Here is a 19,411-nt window from a genome sequence, read left to right as displayed (position 1 = left end):
TGTGTGTGTAGGAGGCGGGGTTGAACAACGCTCCGTCATCTCATTGGATTCTACGGTAATGATCCCGTTTAAGATGCTTCTGAGTACACAGTTTGATGTAAATAACATGATACATAACACTAATGACGTCATCATATGTATTAATGTCTCTGCAGTTGATCTGAATTGGTGTGTGTGTGTGTGTGTGTGTGTGTGTGTGTGTGTGTGTGTGTGTGTGCAGATGGAGCAGATTAAACCTGCTATTTTTGGTTCACTTATTGACTGTGCAGTCCAGTCCAGTAAACAACAGGAAGTGATGTCAAAAGTGATGGATAATGACATAGAGAAACCCATCAGAAATCAGATCCATTACTGCAAAAGCTGAGGGGAACAAATTCAGGTAGAAGGATTGAGGTGTACAAACAGTTATTGTCATTATTGATATTATTATAATTAATCAAAGATGTGTCTTTTAATCTGCCATAGCAGGTCATTTTATTCTACTGATTGACTTTATAATTGTGGATCAGAACACCAGAACACTTTGTTGTGATAAATGTTCAGAAACCTGCTGCTCTGATTGGTTGGCAGAGGATGTATATCCTGTTCCAGTTAAAGACATTGAATGATGGCCATTGTTGGTAATTACAGATTTAAATATTTTTCACCTGTTGTATTAAAAAGCTTCTTTTCACCATCTGTGATCCTCCATGTTTGGTCTGTTGTTTCTGTCTTGATTTCAACTGGAGCTGTGAGTAAGACAAACTCTGTTCACACAGTTGGACATTATTCACATTAATGACCACAGTTATCAATTTATGGCAGATGTTTAAATTGTACACATTGGCAGTCACAAAATAACTTTACAATTTATCTTTAAATTCTGCTGTTTCCAGAAATATCCACCAGAGGGAAGCAGACATTCCCCACAAAACAAAAGGAGGCACCACCTGTGGGTGCTACATTCAATAACTCTGACTGTTACAAAACACTGCATGAAAACACTGCAGTACACACATGAAAACACTGCAGTACACACCTGAAAACACTGCAGTCCATGCCTGAAAACACAGCAGTAAACACCTGAAAACACTGTGAAAAACTGAAGCACCCACCTGAAAACACTGCAGTACACACAACAATCCTGAAGTACACATATGAAAACCCAGCAGTACACACCTGAAAACAGTGCATGAAAAAACACTGCAGTACACACCTGAAAGAAGTCAGCTGTGTCGAGTTTTAAGGATGACCATCCTGTGGCTCAAAAATGTGAACATCTTTGATAGTGTTTAATCTGAATTCATGTTTGTCTGTTGCTATGTGTTATTGTCGCGGTCCTGTAACCCATGGTGGTTTGTATGAATGGATGTATGGTTAAGGTTAGCCAGTCTGGTGCAGTAGCGCCGAGATCCAAACGTGGCTGAAGCTATGTCGATTTCTGCTCACCAGCATATACCGATCCCCAAGATTGGCATAAAGATTCTCGGAGTGGTATGCTGCTATTATGCCACTGCTATTCCGCCGACATATGTGCCGCCGACAGAATGTGCCGCTTGAGATTGTTATGGTACTGAGAGACTGTTGGAGGGGTGCTGCCCCTAGAGTGCCCCTGAATATGCAAATATAACACCACTGGGCTGGTTTGACGACAAGTACTGCCATAAATGTATACTTTTTTTGTCTTTATTTACAATGCTAACTTAACACATGTCTGAATTTCTGCCTATAAACTACTTAAAGCTGATGAAAGAGCTAGCCTTAGCTAACATGGCTAATGTTAGCCCAGCCACCGTAGCCAGCCTGAGTAATCGATAGCAGAAACTTTGAGCCAACCAACAAAACAATACTTAGAGACAGGTTTTCATTATAAGGAGAATGCAATAATACATTACTTAATATAAAATCTACTTCACAGGACATTAACCATTGTGGCATATTGCGGATTATGTTCACTAGTGAACATAATACACAACATGCCATAATTGGTTGGCTCAAAGTTTCTGCTATTGATTAGTCAGACTGGCTACGGTGGCTTATTATCTGTTACTGTGAATATTCTTTAATATGTCTTTATTTTTTTAGCCACCCTGTGCCTAGTTTAACATCTTACCAAAGGACTACTGTTGAAAATTAGGCTGCTGGTTAACACTGGCACTTTTACAGAAATGTTGATTAATGTGCACTGCCCATTAAATAAATAAATGAAATGAAATTTGATATCCATTGCCCTCCATTCAGTCTTCACACCTGCCACATTGCTATGGGTGGGCCAAGGTGGACCTGGGCCCACCCATGTGACACTCATGCCACCCCAATCAGAATACTTCTTGATGGATCATCTACTGAATAGCTGTCAGTGAACACAATTTCAATTAGCCAACCATGGAACCAATGAAAAAATTCTGGTGTATGGTTTCATGTTTACCATATTATATTGACAATGATAGGTCAGTTTTTTTTCTTCAACCAGCAGTGCATTGCACAATTGCCAGATTGTGAGCAGCCCCTCCCTCTTTCACTCAGATTACAGCCGCACACTGCACTGAGGAGGACATTCACAGCTAGGTAGCTGCTTTTAACATGGGTATGATACACTATGATAAAAAGGCAAAACAAAGAAATTTGATTCAGTTTGTAACAACAAGACACTGTGAGGAGCAGTAGGAAGTGTATTCAGGCATGTACTCATACACGTGTTTTCCACGTGTATGTGTGTGCATGGTGCATGTTGTTATAAGGCCATCTTGCCACCTAAATGTTAAATTCTAATTTTTAAGGTTACTGAGCATGCTTTTGACACTGTGTACTGGTACCTATGTGCTTAATACTGATGCCACTGCATCTGTCAGCTGCATGTGTTTGGGAATAAGTGGTCGCTGCACCACGCCATGTGATGCGGCTTGTTTAATTAAACTGATGTCCAATTGGCCAAGTGCTTGAAATGTCATTTATAGTTTGCATGTTTTCCAGAACCTAATAAGAAGGACTGTTTATATAGTTATGTCGGCCTACCTTATTTTCTCTGTGCTCATCCACACTGTGATTTCTGCCTGCGCTACTGCTACGCACACCTGGAGAATAAGATCTGCAACATCAGGATGCTGTTTATTGACTTGCAATCAGCATTCAACATAATCTCACCCAAGCTGCTCTGTACCACCAGACTACAGAGCAGCTTCATTTTTCCTCCTGAAAACATTCTCAACAATCATTTGCGAAAATGGTTTGTTTGTTCACTAGTTTGGATAGTTTTGGCTTTACTATTAGATGAAAATGAAATCCAAAGGACAAAACTAGCTGAAAACAAGAACTGCAGCTGCGGTTTGCCAATTCTCTGCCATTGTTTGTTTACACAGAACCAAGCAACACCAGCATAAAGAGAAACTGCTGTGTAATTGACACAGATTTCAACATGTTTCCCAGGTGTCCTCCTGTCAATCTAAACCTGCTGATAGTTTATAATCATATGGATGCTGTTCTAATGTGTAGTGATTGAGATCCTGACCCACCAAACATCCTGGAAAGTGACAAAGTTAAGTTTTTCACTCTAAATGACATAATTACATAATCACCATTGGTAAACTGGATGCTGTCTGAGTCTGTCACTCGCAGGGACGGAGGCTGTTTTCTGGAGGAAAGTTCACTGAAGTAACGTTTTTTGCAGGTGACAGATGGTGTTTGTCGGGCAGAAATGTGATGAAGAGTCTGGAGGACAGACAGGATGAAAGACACTTACCAGTTATATCAGCAGTTTTGTTTTCCTCATAAGTTGCCAAAGTGCCAAAGACAGTTAAAGTTACTACATTACTGTTGTTTGGTTCTGTAACGTTGCTTTGTGGGACTTTTCACTTTATTTAGTTGAATAAACGACCTGTACAGTTATCAGACTACTTATCCATTTACACTGGTTCAGTTTGCCAATACAGTGCCTCTGACACTGCCTCTGAACATAAAACAGGAACTAACTCAGCTAAAACCCAGGAACATGAGACTGGAGTCTCATTTTACCATCAGTCAGTCTCTATGTTAACAGTTAAATAAATCCTGAATGTTTGACATCATTTCACTGACAACATGTTTTTATTTGAAATTAAATCGGAAACAGAATCCCTGTCAGCATTTCTAAGTGGTATTATTTTTTCTGCTGTTGCAAGGACAACTACGTTGCTCATTCTCATTTTCCTCAGAGCAACAAGTACAACAACTCAGGACACAATGTGGGTTTGGTCATCCTTTCAGAACGTAATTGAGGCATGAATGTTCACTGGATCACCAGACAGAGAGATTTTAGAATAACAAAGTGAAAAAGCGTTTTTCAGGGAACCGGTATAAATGCTGACGGTGTCACATTAACTTCATAATGAGACAATATATAATAAGACAGTATTATTATGTCAGGATGAGTATGGAAAAAAAATGTTTAAACTATTTGTATAAGTGGACATAACAGAGGCTTGAGAAGGCATTTCTATAAATTATCAAATGAATTATATTTGTTTTTTCAAACCGTAACCTAACCCTAACCCCAATAAAAAAAAGTACAGCAGTTGAGTCAGGTGAGTCACTCATAAACGTGAGTCAGAAGACACGCTTAGGTGAGGAGGACGCTGTAACACCTAAGTCCCATCAGCAGAGGGCGTACTGATGTCACAGTTTGTGAGTGTGTGTGCGTGTGTGACAGTCTGCTCTGAGTCGCTCCATCTGCCATTTGCAGGACTCTGATTTTAACAACAAAGTCTAAAAATTAATTTCACACCAACAGAGTTTCTCCTCCACGTGAGGTGATGATGATGCTGTGCTGAGTCATCAGTGTGTGTATCTCTGGTCTTGTGTGTGTGCGTGTGTGTGTGTGTGTGTGTGTGTGTGTGTGTGTGTATGTGTGGTATGAATGAATCAGGGACACTCTCTCTTCCTCCTCTTCCCTCCTTCCTCCTCCTCTTCTGTCGTGACGTTCATTCAGGAGGAAACACCACAAACAGTCCTGAGATATTCTGAGAGACTACTCACAGTGTGTGTGTGTGCGTGTGTGTGTGTGTGTGTGGTGTGTGTGTGCGTGTGTGTGGTACTCAAAGGGAAATACCTCTGTGGAAGGAGGGAGGGATTAAACAGGCAGAGAGGTATAATTACGGTAACAGAGCAGAGAGGGAGAGAGTAGAGTGACCCTGCACACAGCGTTTATTCAGCTCAGACCACCAAACCACCAGGACCATAGAGGACCGAAACAATCAGGACCACAGAGGACCAGAACCATCAGGACCCAGGAGGGCCAGAACTATCAGGACCATAGACCACTAAACCATCGGGACCACAGAGGTCCTGAACTAACAGGACCACAAAACCATCAGGACCAGACTGAGGACCAGAAGACACACCTGTGAACTCTGTTGACTCTGTGAGGATTTTTAATTTCAGTGTGAACTCTGTATTTGTTGTTTCTCTTCACTGAGACTCTGCTGAGTTTACTGACTTGACTGCTTGACTCAGCTGGTTCTGTGAGGACCTCATCTCAAACACCTTGAACTGTTATAAACGGCTTCCTCTTCTCATCTGCTGCGTTTCTGAATGTTAAGATAGCGACTCTACTGTCCACGCTGAACCATGTCTGCTCTGTTTGCCGTCCTCATCTTCATGGCCATCAGTCTTCCCGTTGACGCATCTCCAATGGTCACACCGGCTCCGGAGGTTGATGTGGCTACTCAGCTCCAAGAGGGGTCTACATCTTTGGACTGTCCTTCCTGTTCTCTGTCTCAGATGAGGAGGAACTCCTCTTCGTTGGGAGGACAGAGCGAGATGGTGGAGGCAGTAAAACGACACATTCTCAACATGCTGCACCTCAGTGCTCGGCCCAACCTGACGCAGCCAGTACCACGTGCTGCACTGCTCAATGCCATCAAGAAACTACACGTGGGCCGTGTGACCGAAGACGGCAGCGTGGTGATCCAAGAGGAGAGTCAGGGCCCCAGGACCGTGCCCCCACCTGAACCGCCATCTGAAATCATCACCTTTGCAGAGCCAGGTGAGTCTACATGCCAATCAGAAGGTTTCAGTTCAAGTTCACCAGCTCAGAGAAAGAAAAAAAAGCTCAAAAGTTACAGTTACATGGGTGAGTTCTTAGCTCAACACTGTTCCTATATCTGGAGGATTTCCTCTCATGAAGTCATTGGATTGAAATTCTACTGAGGTTTACTGCAGATCAGCTGCACAAGAGATGTCTATCTGTCTGCCTCTCTGTCTGTCTGTCTGTCTGCCATCAGCTCATTCACAAAAATCCTAAGAGGTCAAAGTGTGTTTATAGATGTCCACAGTAAGAATCTATCTGCAGCCACACAGACTGAGTCTACTGATTCTACTGTCTGAGTCTGATTGAAGTATACTTTTCTTTTTTTCACTATTGCCTTGAAATCTTCTAGCACAAAGGCACCTGACCAAACCTGAGCACTGTGAGTTTCACACTGAATGCTGATTCTAAATGTGTCAAATCTGCAGCAGCTTCAGTTCTTTGTCCTCAGTAGGGAAACTTTTAAACACTTTTGTTACTGCTGAAGAATTTAAAGCTGTGCATTTGAAACTCATCTACGATGCTGTGGTACATTCAGAGAATTAACAGTTTAAAGGAACAGTTTATTTAGAAAGCAAAACATTTGGTCATTATCTACTCACCCCCATGTAGAGGGAGAGCTGAGTGAACCCAGAGGAAACAAAAATTGGAAAAGAGATCTCAGTAGTGTCTCATCCATTTCTCTTAGACAACTATGAGATCTATGTGAGACCAAAGTGAGGCTGTGGCTGATTTCTCCTGTTTCTCAATTGTTTCTCCTGAGAAACAGGTGCAGAAAATCTCAACTTGGGCTCCCTGTAAGTTTCAAAGGAGATCTCATCAAGCTCTCAGTGAAGTTTCAGAATGTCTCCCCAGTGCTGGAAAGGAGCAAGATTTTAGCAGTCAAGTTTCAAGTCTCACCTACTGCTCCTAAGGAATTTTAGGAGAAACAAATGAGAAATGTTTGAGACCAAAAAAGACTACAACGAAACTGAAATGAGAACTCTCTGAGCTCCTTTATGGCTCCATAGCCATAAAGGAGCAAGCTTTGAGCAATAGCATTTTCCTCTGGGAAGTTTCTTAATCCACAATTGCTTCATACAGCTTGTCCGGTATAATGCATGTCTCCAGACCCCAGAGGTACCAAACTGATTAGAAAAGATATTTACAGCCTTTTTTTTAAAGCCCTGTGCACTGTGCACCTCTTCTGAAGTAAGTGCACAAGCATGACCTCACATAGTGTGAAAATAACATCTTTTCAGGACAATCACTGAAAAGACTAAGTTTCCTGCTCTGAGATCATCTAAAATTTAAACCCTGGACTCACAGAAGGAAGTTTAAACATTTTTCTATGTATAAAAAAAAAAAGCAAGATGTATCGACTGGTTAAATACAGTTATGTTGATGTCTATCTGTTGTGAATGTCTGGATATTTTGTTTTCATAGCTTTGTGCTGACTTCAGGAAGCAGGCACATCGTTGTATTTGACAACAACTAACATTGTTTGGAATCGCTTTCTGCACCTGTGTGTTGTCAATGACAACTCCTGCATAGCATGCCTTTGAACTTATTGTAATGTATGAAATTCATAGAACAGGTGGTGAATTCCAGATTTAGACGTAAATAAGTTTTATTCCAGGTCATGTTAGGTTTTCATGATGTATTGCATTAATTTAATGGGATTTGTAAGAGAGTTTGTGATTACAGTCCACATCATGAATCAAATGCTTCACTGAAGTTTAACAATAAATCAGTCAGCAAACAGTTTGACAAACTGTTTAAATTTTCTGTGAACATGAACCAGCTCATGACCAATCACATTGTCCGATTGCTTGTTTGCTTACATAAATGTACAGAATGGATTTGTGCTATAAATAGTCTTCTGTTTGAGAGGAATCTTTAATTAAAAAGGTCCCTTAAAGGCTCAAAATTAGAGGACAGTAACGAGAATGGGGGGGGCATACCGAGTGGGCTCAGGCCGTAAATAATCTCCTCATTCAGACAAATCTGGGCCTCAGTAATTATTCTGCAGCACAGACAAAGAGTTTGTGTGTGTGTGTGTGTGTGTGTGTGTGGCCTTGTTAACAGCATTCCCTGAAACCAGGCCTTTCTTTTTTTAGTGTCTCTGCTCACATTGAGTATATTTAGAGGCAGCGGCTCCATTCATGCTTTCATCAATAATGACATTTTCTTTGTTCATTCATTCAAATGACATGAGGACAAAAGAGAAGAGGGCCAGTTCAGACAGCAGGGTCACAGTGTCTTCATGCTCATAACTGTTTGCTTCAACAGCATGATCAAATTAAGAAAAACATTTTGGGGAGTTTTTCTTCAAAGAAAAATCAGCATTTATTAAACATGCTGTTATCAATCTGATGTTCTTCATCATGTCAGACTGCTAAGTTCAGATGAGTGAACAACTTCATATTCTTTACCTTCTCCTGAGGTCGAAAGGTTCCCATTAATTTCTAAGCGGGTTTGACTTCAGCCAGTAGACAGTAGAGAACTTCTGTAAGCTGCCTGTGTTTTACATAAATGGTGTTAACATCAGTCAGTAAGTAAGTAAGCAAGTAAAATGTATTTAGAAATCCACATTTATAACAGCTCACACTGACCAAAGTGCTGTACATAGTGCATTCAAAAGGTGAAAATGAAAGTAAAAATAACACTGTTAAAAAATAAATTAAATTAATGGGGAGAAAAAGCCAGGGTGTACAGATGGGTTTTCAGTCAGTAAATATTTCTCTTCAAGAAACAGCTTCTCACAGTGATGGGTGTGGCTAATTCTTGCATACATGTTACCATGCTAACTTTAAGCTCTGCTGCTGCAGGAGACTCTCTGAACATGGTGACCTTTGACCTTTCGAAGGAGGGTGCTGGCTCGTCAATGGTTGAACAGGCAAACGTCTGGATCTTCCTGAAGGTGTCGAAGGGAAACCGACCCAAAGGAAAAGTGATGCTGCGGCTGCTGCGGCTCAGTAACAATGAGGAGGAGGAGGAGTGTGTTTCGGAGAAGATGGTGGACACCCGCCGCAGTGGTTGGCACACCCTTGGCGTATCACGCAGCATTCAGACCCTGTTGGACAGCGGCAGAAGCTCAGTCAGCATGCAGGTTTCCTGCCTGCTGTGCGCTGAGGCCGGAGCCACACCCATCCTGGTGCCTGCCAATACCGAGCAAGCAGGAGAGCGAGATCAGTCTCACCGACCGTTCCTCATGGTGGTGCTGCGAGCTCGAGAAGAAGAGACTCTGCAGCGAGTCAAACGAGGTCTGGAGTGTGATGGGAAAATACACGTTTGTTGCAAACGACAGTTTTACGTGGACTTCAGAGACATCGGCTGGAATGACTGGATTATTGCACCATCCGGTTACCATGCCAACTACTGTGAGGGCGACTGTTCAAACCACATGGCGAGCATCAGCAGCTCGTCGCTCTCCTTCCATTCAACGGTCATCAATCACTATCGCATGAGGGGTTACAGCCCCTTTCAAAACATTAAGTCGTGCTGCGTGCCAACGAGGCTGCGCGCCATGTCAATGCTCTACTACAACGAAGAGCAGAAGATCATCAAGAAAGACGTCCAGAACATGATTGTCGAGGAGTGCGGCTGCTCGTAAAGACTTCACAGTTACTTCCTGCTCTCCTGTGGGAAAACAGATCAGATCAACACTTTCCAAGTAAAGATAAAGTGTTTATGTTTAGTGCCAAGGCATTGTGTTTCTTCTTGGGAGAGACTTTTTTCCACATTGGAACGACCTGAGAATACTATGCAACACTTCATCGGTCTACAGTTATGTTTGTCTGTTGTTTTCTATCCATATAGAAAATATGTGTGATGAACATTTTTAATTTTTGACTGTTTACTGAGGAATAATCTTTGATGTTGAGATACAACTATGAAAAATGGCCAACCAACATTATTATTATTATTATTATTATTATTATTATTATTATTATTATTATTATTATTATCAAGTTAGTTGAGTTCTGATATTTGGATAACATTTCTGACAGAGGGTTCATTTCAGAAGAAAGCCAAAGACAGACGACACTGATGATGAAAGTTTGGTTTAATGAAGTTAAAACAAGCTGTGAGTATTATTAGTAAAAATTATTTAACTGGTCAAACAGAAACGCTGAAACGGTTTCAGCAGTTTTTGGTTGTTTCTCCATTGTAAAAACTATGAAACATTGTTGCCAACTTTGTATAATTTATTTGCTTTTTTAGCTTCATCATTGAATAAACTGTCAACATTGTCAACATTCATTAATTTGTAAAAACAAACAGATTTCAACAGCTTATTGGATTAAACTGACTGTTGTCTTTCCTGCTCCTGAGAGGATGAACCCTTTCGATTTAGGTGCTGAAACTGTAAGAACAAGTAACTCACCTTGATATGTTGATCTCTGCAGCCTGTAGGAGATGAACATGAGTTAAAGCTGTTGAAGTCATCAGTTAATACTGATGTATTGCTTCCTTTCAGTTGGCTGTGTGTTTCTGGTCAACGGTTTTGCTGCTTTAGCTTAACTTGATTGTTTTGTTGCATTCTTCACTACACAGACTAACTACATGTTATACATTTAAACATCTGCTCCATTCAAGCTTCCAATACCATCTACTGATAGATGTAATACATGTAGTTTGTTAGTTGTGTTGGAGGTGATGGTTAGTGAATTGGAGACACAGCTCTGCACAATTGGAATAAGGTTAGGGAGGGTTAACCCTAGATGGAAACAAATCTTTAGCGGGTTAGGTTTAGGTTTAGGGTTAGGGGTTAGGGGCAAGGCCTCAATAGCCATAGGGGACTGACCTAGTGTAGCTCGCTAACTTCACTAGCCATCCAAGGAGGACCATGCAGGCTGGGTGACTGCCTGAAGAAGGCATAACAGAAAAAGCAGAAGCCACCACCAATAACAACATCTGTTCACATTTCCAGTGTTCTCCACTCAGCAAAACACCAGCTAAGATACTCAGAAAGGTGAAGGTGAAGTTAGAGACACCGGCTGCCATAGTCAAATGCATCTCTGGGGCTAGAGTGGGTGACACTGAGTAAAAATTTAAGACTGAAGGCTAAGAGTTGTTGTAAATATATTAAGATTGTGAAACATGTCATTGTTAATGAAGTGCGTTCTCTCTGGTCCCCTGCAAAATCTGACCAACAATGACATGTTTAACCTCATGTCATCATTCAACCGCTGGCTGTTGAGGTGGTGTCCAGCAAACACTGTGGACTCCGTTTGTAACTGGCAGACTTTCTGGGGAAAACCTGACCTGATTAGGAGAGATAGCATACAGTACATCCCACTTTGGATTTAGCAGCTGTCTAATCTAGAAATCTTACAGAGTTTGCTGACAGAGTTGACAACCCAAAGTTGATACCAGGAGGCAGAATTGAGGTACACGCTCCTCTGCGCTACTTTGGGAGCAGTTACCCATCTAAACCCCACTGAGACTGTCGGTCCTGCAACCGTTAAAATCAATTTGAAAAAGAGGCATTTCACATAAAAACTTGATAAACGTTTACAACTGTTCAAAAAATAGGAACATTAAGTGTGGACTCTAACTGCTTGGTCACACTGCATGGATGTGTGCTGCATGGCGGCATTCACATGTTGTGTTTAACTAGGCTGAGTGGCAGCTGCAGCGTGGCTCCTGCCTGCCCTGTCTGTTTACATGGAGTTTGACTTTGATAATAATAAATAAATATGATGATGTGATTTTTCTCTACCCCACTGAAAGTGTGAGACGAAAGGGAGGGAGGGACATGTTAACATGGGTGCCAAAATGAAGCAAGAGGCAACGTCACGCAGCAGTGCTACATGCTTTTAGTGCTTCCAACCTGTTAAACATTAAATCTCTGTCATCCAAAGCTCTTTCAGTGAGTGAATATATCATGATATTGACTTATTCTGTCTCACTGAAATCTGGCTGTGCAATGAAGAATGAATGTCTTAATGAATCCACTCCCTCCAGTCATATTAATAAAAACATCTCTCAAGACACTGGCCGAGGAGTTGGAGCTGCAGCCATATTTGGCTTAATCTATCCTAAACCTATTCACGATTATACCTCGTTTGAAAGCCTTACTCTTAGTCTTTCTCACCCAATCTGGAAAACAATACAGTCAATCTTGTTTTTTATAGTGTACAGCACTCCTGGTCTTTATTCTGAGTTCTGCAGTTTTTTTTTTTTATCAAGTATAAGATAAAGTAATTATCTCAGGTGATTTAAATATTCATGTGGGCACTGATAATGATGGTCTTGGTACTGCATTTAACTCATTATTAGATTCTCAGTGTGTACATGAACCCACTCACTGTTTTAATCAAATGATCAATCTTGTTCTGGCACTGAAATTGAACCTTTAACGTTTTTCCCACAGAATCCTTTTTATCTCAAAACATTATATAATAACGTCTTGAATTCCTATTACTGTACTACAAGGCAACAGTTTCTCCTCTATTCAGTTAATGATTCCATCACATTTTAATTCAGTGCACACACAAATATTGTCTCATGGGTCCAGTTCTGCTAAAGGAATCTGCCTGTTTAAAGGTAGTTTTTTTCTTGCCACTGTCAACAACTGCTAGCTCATTGGGGAATGTTGGGTTATTGTAAATTAACAACTGTAGCCCATAACTGCTGTAAATGAAAAGTGCCATGAGTAAACTTTTGTCATGACCTGGCACTATATGATAAAATGGACTTGTAAATTGACCAGTCCTGATGGTGTACTTGAGGTAAGCCTCCTGCTCAGGTCATTTTTTTGTTTTCAGAGATCAGGATCAGGTCTGAGTCCCACTCTGCTCTCACACATCCATAAAGGCAGTCAGAGTGATGTAGAAACCCAACACTCAGTTCTTTGTTTGCAGGTAAAAACTGGAGCAATGGCTGGCAGACTGAAAGGCTCCTCTACGTCCTCCTCTAAATGCCGGATAATGGTAAAGTTAAACTTTCACAGAGAAGCGGGACAGACACTGTCAGTTGGCACGGTGACACTTTGTTTGTTCACTGACCTACAAACTCATTGCTGAGTGGACACGTTGATTTAAGAAACACAAAGACGGCTGCTGAGGCAAACACAAAGTGCTCTGGGTACTGGAGCACATCACGTTAACAGAAAGACTTCATGAAAACAACCTGAAATACATTAAAAACATTTATCAAAACTGATCTCAGAGCAGCTCCGAAGGAAAAAAAAAACACCTGTTGCACTTATTAAAATTGGACTCAAACTCAGATTTAATGAAACCAAACACAGAAAACTGACATCTGTTTGTGTGTTTGACCTGTGATTGGCTGGCAACTTTCCCAGGTGTAACCAACCTCTCACCCAGTGCTGCTGGAATAAATCCCAGTCTGTGGAGACCACAGTCAGGTTCATCTGAAAAGTAATCTTCAGTGGTTGAGTTTCAGTCTCACCAGAGAAAGCTGTGCAAACAGATTATCACACATAAATATTAAACCTCAGCAAAGACAGAATGAAGTTTCAATTTCAGCAGTCACAGGAATCAAAAGCAGTAAATAAAACCTGACATGAACACAGCTGAGATAAATAAATAAAGTCTGTTATCTCAGCCCAAGTAACATATTAAAAAACAAGTACAATCACACACAGGCCTGCACTTTTTCAGTCCATTATTGCTGCCGATAACTTGCTCAAATGGAAGTTTACTGTGACGGTCCTGCTGTGATGGAGGTATACTCTACAGACCACAACCTTTTCACATGTCCAACAGACTTCACAATCACACTGTCAGCAGTTTCAGACTCAGACAGTGTCCAGTTTACTTCAACACTGTTGTCGTTTCTGCCTGGCCAAATGAAAACCTGAACTCTCCAGTGAAACGTTAGAATTTAAACCAGTTCAAGCGGCAAAACAGCTGGAATGAAAACTGTCCATCTAATGTTCACTGATAGCTGCTACAATAGTGTTATGATTCTAATGCCGGAGGGCACCAGAAGGGAACATTTTTGAACACTGCAGTATCTTTAAACCGGCATCACCATCATCATTATCATCAACAACTTTTTGAGTTAAAAAGATCTGTAAATCACAGCGAGTCCTTATCATGAAACTGTCTGTGAACTGAGGTGAACCTGACCATAGATGAAGGCCATTTATACACGGAGTTCATTACAGGTCCAAGTTGAAACCAGATTAGTGTGGTAATAAAGGACAGAGAGAGAGTAATAATCACTCAGAGAGGAAGAGACTGAGCAAACATCAGAGTTCATTCACCAGCCGGAAACATTCAAACACCAAAGTCATATTTGTACAACACATCTGAAACACTGGACAGAGGTCACTGCACTGGTTTCACTGGAGGAGAGAGGGGTCACTGCACTGGTTTTACTGGAGGAGAGAGGGGTCACTGCACTGGTTTTACTGGAGGAGAGAGAGGTCACTTCACTGGTTTAACAGTAGGAAAAAGAGGGGTCACTGCTCTGGTTCAGCTTGAGGAGAGAGATGGGTCATTGCACTGGATCAACTGGGAGAGAGAGATGGGTCACTGCACTGGACTGGAGGAGAAAGAGGTTGTTGCACTGGTTTCACTGGAGAAGAGAGAGGTCACTGCACTGGTTCAACTGGAGGATAGTGATGGGTCACTGCAGGAGTTTAACTTGAGGAGAGAGATGGGTCACTGCACTGGTTATATTCCATACAATAATGGAAGATGACACATTGGTCAGAGTAAAACTGGTTGCAGATTAAACAACAGATAACATATTTCCTCTATGTAAATCTAATTTTCAGATCTGCTTCGATATAAAAAATAAACCAACCCTAACCCATCACCAATCCCCCTCTTATCATCTCATGTTTAATTTCAGTTTTTATCTTTTTTTTTTACTTATTGCCTCTTTACATTTGGTGTTTTAAAGTGCTTTTAAGTGTCCTGCCTAAGATCTGTCCTTTAAAGTATTTAATACAAAGAATCGATCAGACGGCTTACGTTTCCTGTGACATCACTGTGAAGACCAGGTTTATTTTTACTGGTGAGGTGTTCTTCTGTGGTCTGACGGAGGCAGTGATGGTGTGAACGTGCAGACGGACATCCAGAGAAACGTGATGAGAGGTGGAGGATCGTCATGTGAGTCAAACTGAAGGAACTATTTTTTTGTGCGTGGGCAGGCTGCGGACACGTCAGTGCTGTTAGCTGAGGGAAGGCCTGATAACCTCAACACCACCTCCACTACAAACTGCTACTCCATCACTGAGCACAGACTCACTGCTGCTATTCAAAGACATTCACCCCCACAGCTCCACTCATATCTGCTGCTGCTAAATTAGACCAGAGTTGAGTCGTCAAGACACTCAGCTGTGTCTATAAAAACTGTGTTGATGTGACACCATAAGAAACAGAATCAGTGAGGCATTTTCATTTTGATCCAAATCTAAAAATCTGATTGTGTGGAGAGATACTCCACTTGTATCAAGATAATTAAAATAATGCAATTACATTCAAAATGTACATTTACATTTAGTGGATTCTTCAGACTGTTTAGTCCAAAGTGACAGTGACAGTAATTCATTCATACATTCACACACTGATGGTGGTGGCTGCCATGCAAGGTGCCAACAGGCACATCAGGAGCAGTTTGGGGTTCAGTATCTTGCCCAAGGACACTTCAACAAGTAGACATGGGGAATCGAACCAGCAACCTTCCTAAAACAAGATGCTGGCTGAACCACAGCTCTCAAATTATGAGAAATAATTCTAAAACTATGATTTTTTAAAAAGGTATTATTATTACAACAGGTGAAATATTACCTGTGAGCAGCAACTTATTTTTCTATTTCAATTGATGGATATGGTTCCTGTTTAAAGTGATGTAAAATCTTGGTTTATATGATCACATGATGTGATGATGCCGGAGGGCCAGGATACATCTGGGTAGGCCGTATTGCAATTATTATACTATGGCGGGACATGTCCCACCCACTTTGTTGAAATGATTCATCTTGACACTCCCACTTTCACAATGTGGAAAATGCATCAATCGATGCACTCTGTGCTTTAGTCACAGCGCTCATTATCAAACCCATTCTTCATGCTTATAAAGTGAATGCCCAAATCGACGAAATACCAAACCATGTTTTCAGGGCTACCTTGCAGCCAGGCAAATAGTCACATAGAAAGCACACAAACACACATTGTGTTATGACTCGGCCCATGTTAAAGCTATGTCCCTGTTGTATTTTGGTGTATTCACCTCTCCTTTCATTTCAGATCCCCCTTCCCTGCTCATGTGGTTTCCTCCTCCACCCTGATTATCTCTCCCCACCCAGTGTTTCCCCAGTTCGTTGCCAGTTTGTCTTTTTGCCCCCGTGCATAGCATCCCAGCCTTTTGTTCCAAGCGTCTACTAGTGTTTCCTGGTTTCCATTTACCTTGCCTCTGCTGCTGGACCACCCATGTACCAAACCTGTGTTTTGATGGGCGATACCAGGTAGATGAGATAAGGTGGGTCACATTCTGTCACTAGCATGTTCAGGAAATTGTTAACTTCCATTAAAATCAAAGCTTGACATTTAATTTAATGCCTATCTACCTAGACCCGATCTAAAGTGATTGCAATTGTATGCAAACAGATAGATTCTCAATTAAAATTATACAATTTAAGATTACTTTGTAAGTCATCAAATCAATATCTGTGACATTTCAAATGAAATTACAAAATGTGCTCATTATTTTTCTGATGCTAGTATATCAAGCCAAAAGACTCAAACCACCTGTTCAAAGGCACCAAAATACAGGAAACGACATTGGAGAGAACTTCATTTACTTTTTATGTCAGATTGTCCCACCCACATTTTTAATGCTCCTAAATCCATGGCTCAGAAGAATGATTACAGAGGTCTTGCAACCAGTTGAAGTGGTCTGAAGACCAGTTATAGAGGCTGGTGACTAGAGGTCTGTGGACTAGGTACAGAGGTCTGAGCACTAGCTGATGAGGTATGAGGACGAGCTTGGAGGTCTCCTCTCTTTCATTGACTGACTCTGGTTTCATTCAAATGGTCAGAATCTTTTCTCACTTTCTTTTGGCTTCATCGACGAGTCAGTTTGTTCAAACGCCCACAGAGCAGAGTGACAAATGACTCATGTTGGTCAGGAGGAAGAGAGAAACAGTTGGACTTCATCAGCAGAATGTGCCTTTAGTGCTCAAACTGTGTGTGTGTGTGTGTGTGTGTGTGTGTGTGTGTGTGTGTGTGTGTGTGTGTGTTACCGTTACCTGTTAAAGCTGTGGAGATTAGATTTAATAAGAATATGTTTCATATGTATATGTAAATTATACATATATGTTTAATATGTAAGTTAATACGTATATGTGTATAGATAATTTGACAGGATGGTCACTAAACTCTTAATGAGAGATTTAATCCAACTTGATCCGAAGTAATGTATACATGTTCAACATAAGTCATACTGTTAGCTGAAACAACAGCTGATAGGTTTCGATGTTGAATCAGCAATTTGACATCATTAAAAACATTTTATCTTTGATGACTCAGGGAGATCCTGATCTGGTTTCTTCTGGTATCAAAGGAGACGTGCTGTATGGCTGATGATGACATGTCATGGAGACTAAAGACATTAGTATAAACTGCATACAAATTATTGTGGTTGTTGTCTATATTAACATTAAAATCAGGGAATAATTTAATTCAGTCCCTATGACCCAATCCCCAGACCGTGACTCTGGCCATGGGGACATGGAATGTCATCTCGCTGGGGGGGTGCGAGCCTGAGCGAGTGCGGGAGGTTGAGCGGTACCAGCTTGAGATAGTTGGGCTCACCTCCACGCACATTCTGGGCTCTGGAGCCCAACTCCTTGAGAGAGGCTGGACTCTCTTACACTCTGGAGTTGCCCGCGGTGAGAGGCGGCGAGCTGGTGTAGGCTTGCCTATAGCTCCCCAGCTCAGCCGCCATGTGTTGGAGTTTTTCCCAATGAATGAGAGGGTCGTTTCCCTGCACCTTCAGGCCAGGAATAGGTCTCTCACTGTTGTTTGGGCTTATGAGCCAAAGAGCAGTGTCGAGTACCTGGCATTCTTGGAGGCCCTGGGAGGGGTACTGGAGAGTGCTCCACCCGTGGACATCGTCGTTCTACTGGGGGACTTCAACACTCACATGGACAGCGACAGTGTTACCTGGAGGGGTGTGATTGGGAGGAACTGCCTCCCCGATCTGAACCCGAGTGGTGTTTTGTTATTGGACTTCTGTGCTAGTCACAGTTTGTCCGTAACGAACACCATGTTCAAGCATAAGGGTGTCCATCAGTGCACATGGCACCAGGACACCCTAGGCCGGAGGTCAATGATCGACTTTGTGGTCGTGTCATCTGACCTCCAGCCATATGTCTTGGACACTCAGGTGAAGAGAGGGGCTGAACTGTCAACTGATCACCAACTTGTGGTGAGTCGGATCCGCTGGCAGGGGAGGAAGCTGGACAGACTTGGCAGGCCCAAATGTATTGTGAAGATCTTCTGGGAACAGCTGGCAGAACCCTCTGCTTTGACCAGATCCCAAGGGAGGCTGGGGACATTGAGTCCAAATGGACCATGTTCTCCACCTCCATTGCTGACGCAGCTTTTCAAAGCTGTGGCTGTAAGGTCCCCGGTGCCTGTTGTGGCTGAAATCCCTGAACCCGGTGGTGGACACCGGAAGGATGCTGTCAAGCTGAAGGAGGAGTCCTATCGAGCCTGGTTGGCTTGGGGAAATCCTGACGCAGCTGACAGGTACCAGCAGGCCAAGTGTACAGGTTGTGGAACCAAAGGCTCGGCTCTGGGAAAAGTACAGGGAGGCTATGGAGGCTGACTATCGGTCAGCCTCGAGGAAATTCTGGCAAACCATTCAGCGCCTCAGGAAGGGGAAGCAGCCCTCCACAACACTGTTTACGGTGGAGGTGGGGAGCTGTGGACCTCGACTGGGGATATCGTCGGGCGGTGGAAGGAATACTTCGAGGATCTCCTCAATCCCACTGGCACACCTTCCATAGAGGAAGCAAAGGCTGGGGACTCAGAGGTGGATTCATTCATCACCCAAGCTGAAGTCACTGAGGTAATTCGGAAGCTCCTCAGTGGCAAAGCAACAGGGGTGGATGAGATCCGCCCTGAGTACCTCAAGTCTCTGGATGTTGTGGGGCTATCTTGGCTGACATGTCTCTGCAGCATCACGTGTCAGGCCAGTGCCTCTGGATTGGCAGACCAGGTGGTCGTCCCTCTATTCAAAAAGGGGGACTGGAGGAAGTGTTCCAACTATCGGGGATCACACTCCTCAGCCTCCCTGGGAAAGTCTATTCCAGCCGATAGTCGAACCTCAGATTCAGGAGGAAAAATGCAGTTTTCGTCCTGGCTGAGGAAAACTGGACCAGCTCTATACCCTCCGCAG

At 42.3% G+C, this 19,411-nt stretch overlaps 1 protein-coding gene across 1 annotated transcript; it reads left to right on the top strand.

The window, feature by feature from the left end:
• Positions 1-5,053: 5,053 nt before the first annotated feature.
• On the top strand, positions 5,054-10,275 carry inhbab (inhibin subunit beta Ab). The gene is made up of 2 exons (XM_037084240.1): positions 5,054-5,998; positions 8,851-10,275. Exons 1-2 carry the CDS (start codon positions 5,581-5,583, stop codon positions 9,633-9,635), a joined length of 1,203 nt encoding a protein of 400 aa, XP_036940135.1. The 5' UTR covers positions 5,054-5,580; the 3' UTR covers positions 9,636-10,275.
• Positions 10,276-19,411: the final 9,136 nt, after the last annotated feature.

This window comes from Acanthopagrus latus, chromosome 21 (assembly GCF_904848185.1).
Source record: "Acanthopagrus latus isolate v.2019 chromosome 21, fAcaLat1.1, whole genome shotgun sequence".
NCBI lineage: Eukaryota > Metazoa > Chordata > Actinopteri > Spariformes > Sparidae > Acanthopagrus > Acanthopagrus latus.
Note: the sequence above shows the minus strand (reverse complement) of the source record. Positions and strands in the feature narration are given on the sequence as shown.

What these genes read in the sequence shown, in the direction of transcription:
- inhbab (XM_037084240.1), top strand. Translation starts at nt 5,581, where the DNA reads ATGTCTGCTCTGTTTGCCGTCCTCATCTTCATGGCCATCAGTCTTCCC. An exon ending in CATCACCTTTGCAGAGCCAG is followed by an intron (nt 5,999 to 8,850) that starts GTGAGTCTACAT and finishes CTGCTGCTGCAG; the next exon opens with GAGACTCTCTGAACATGGTG.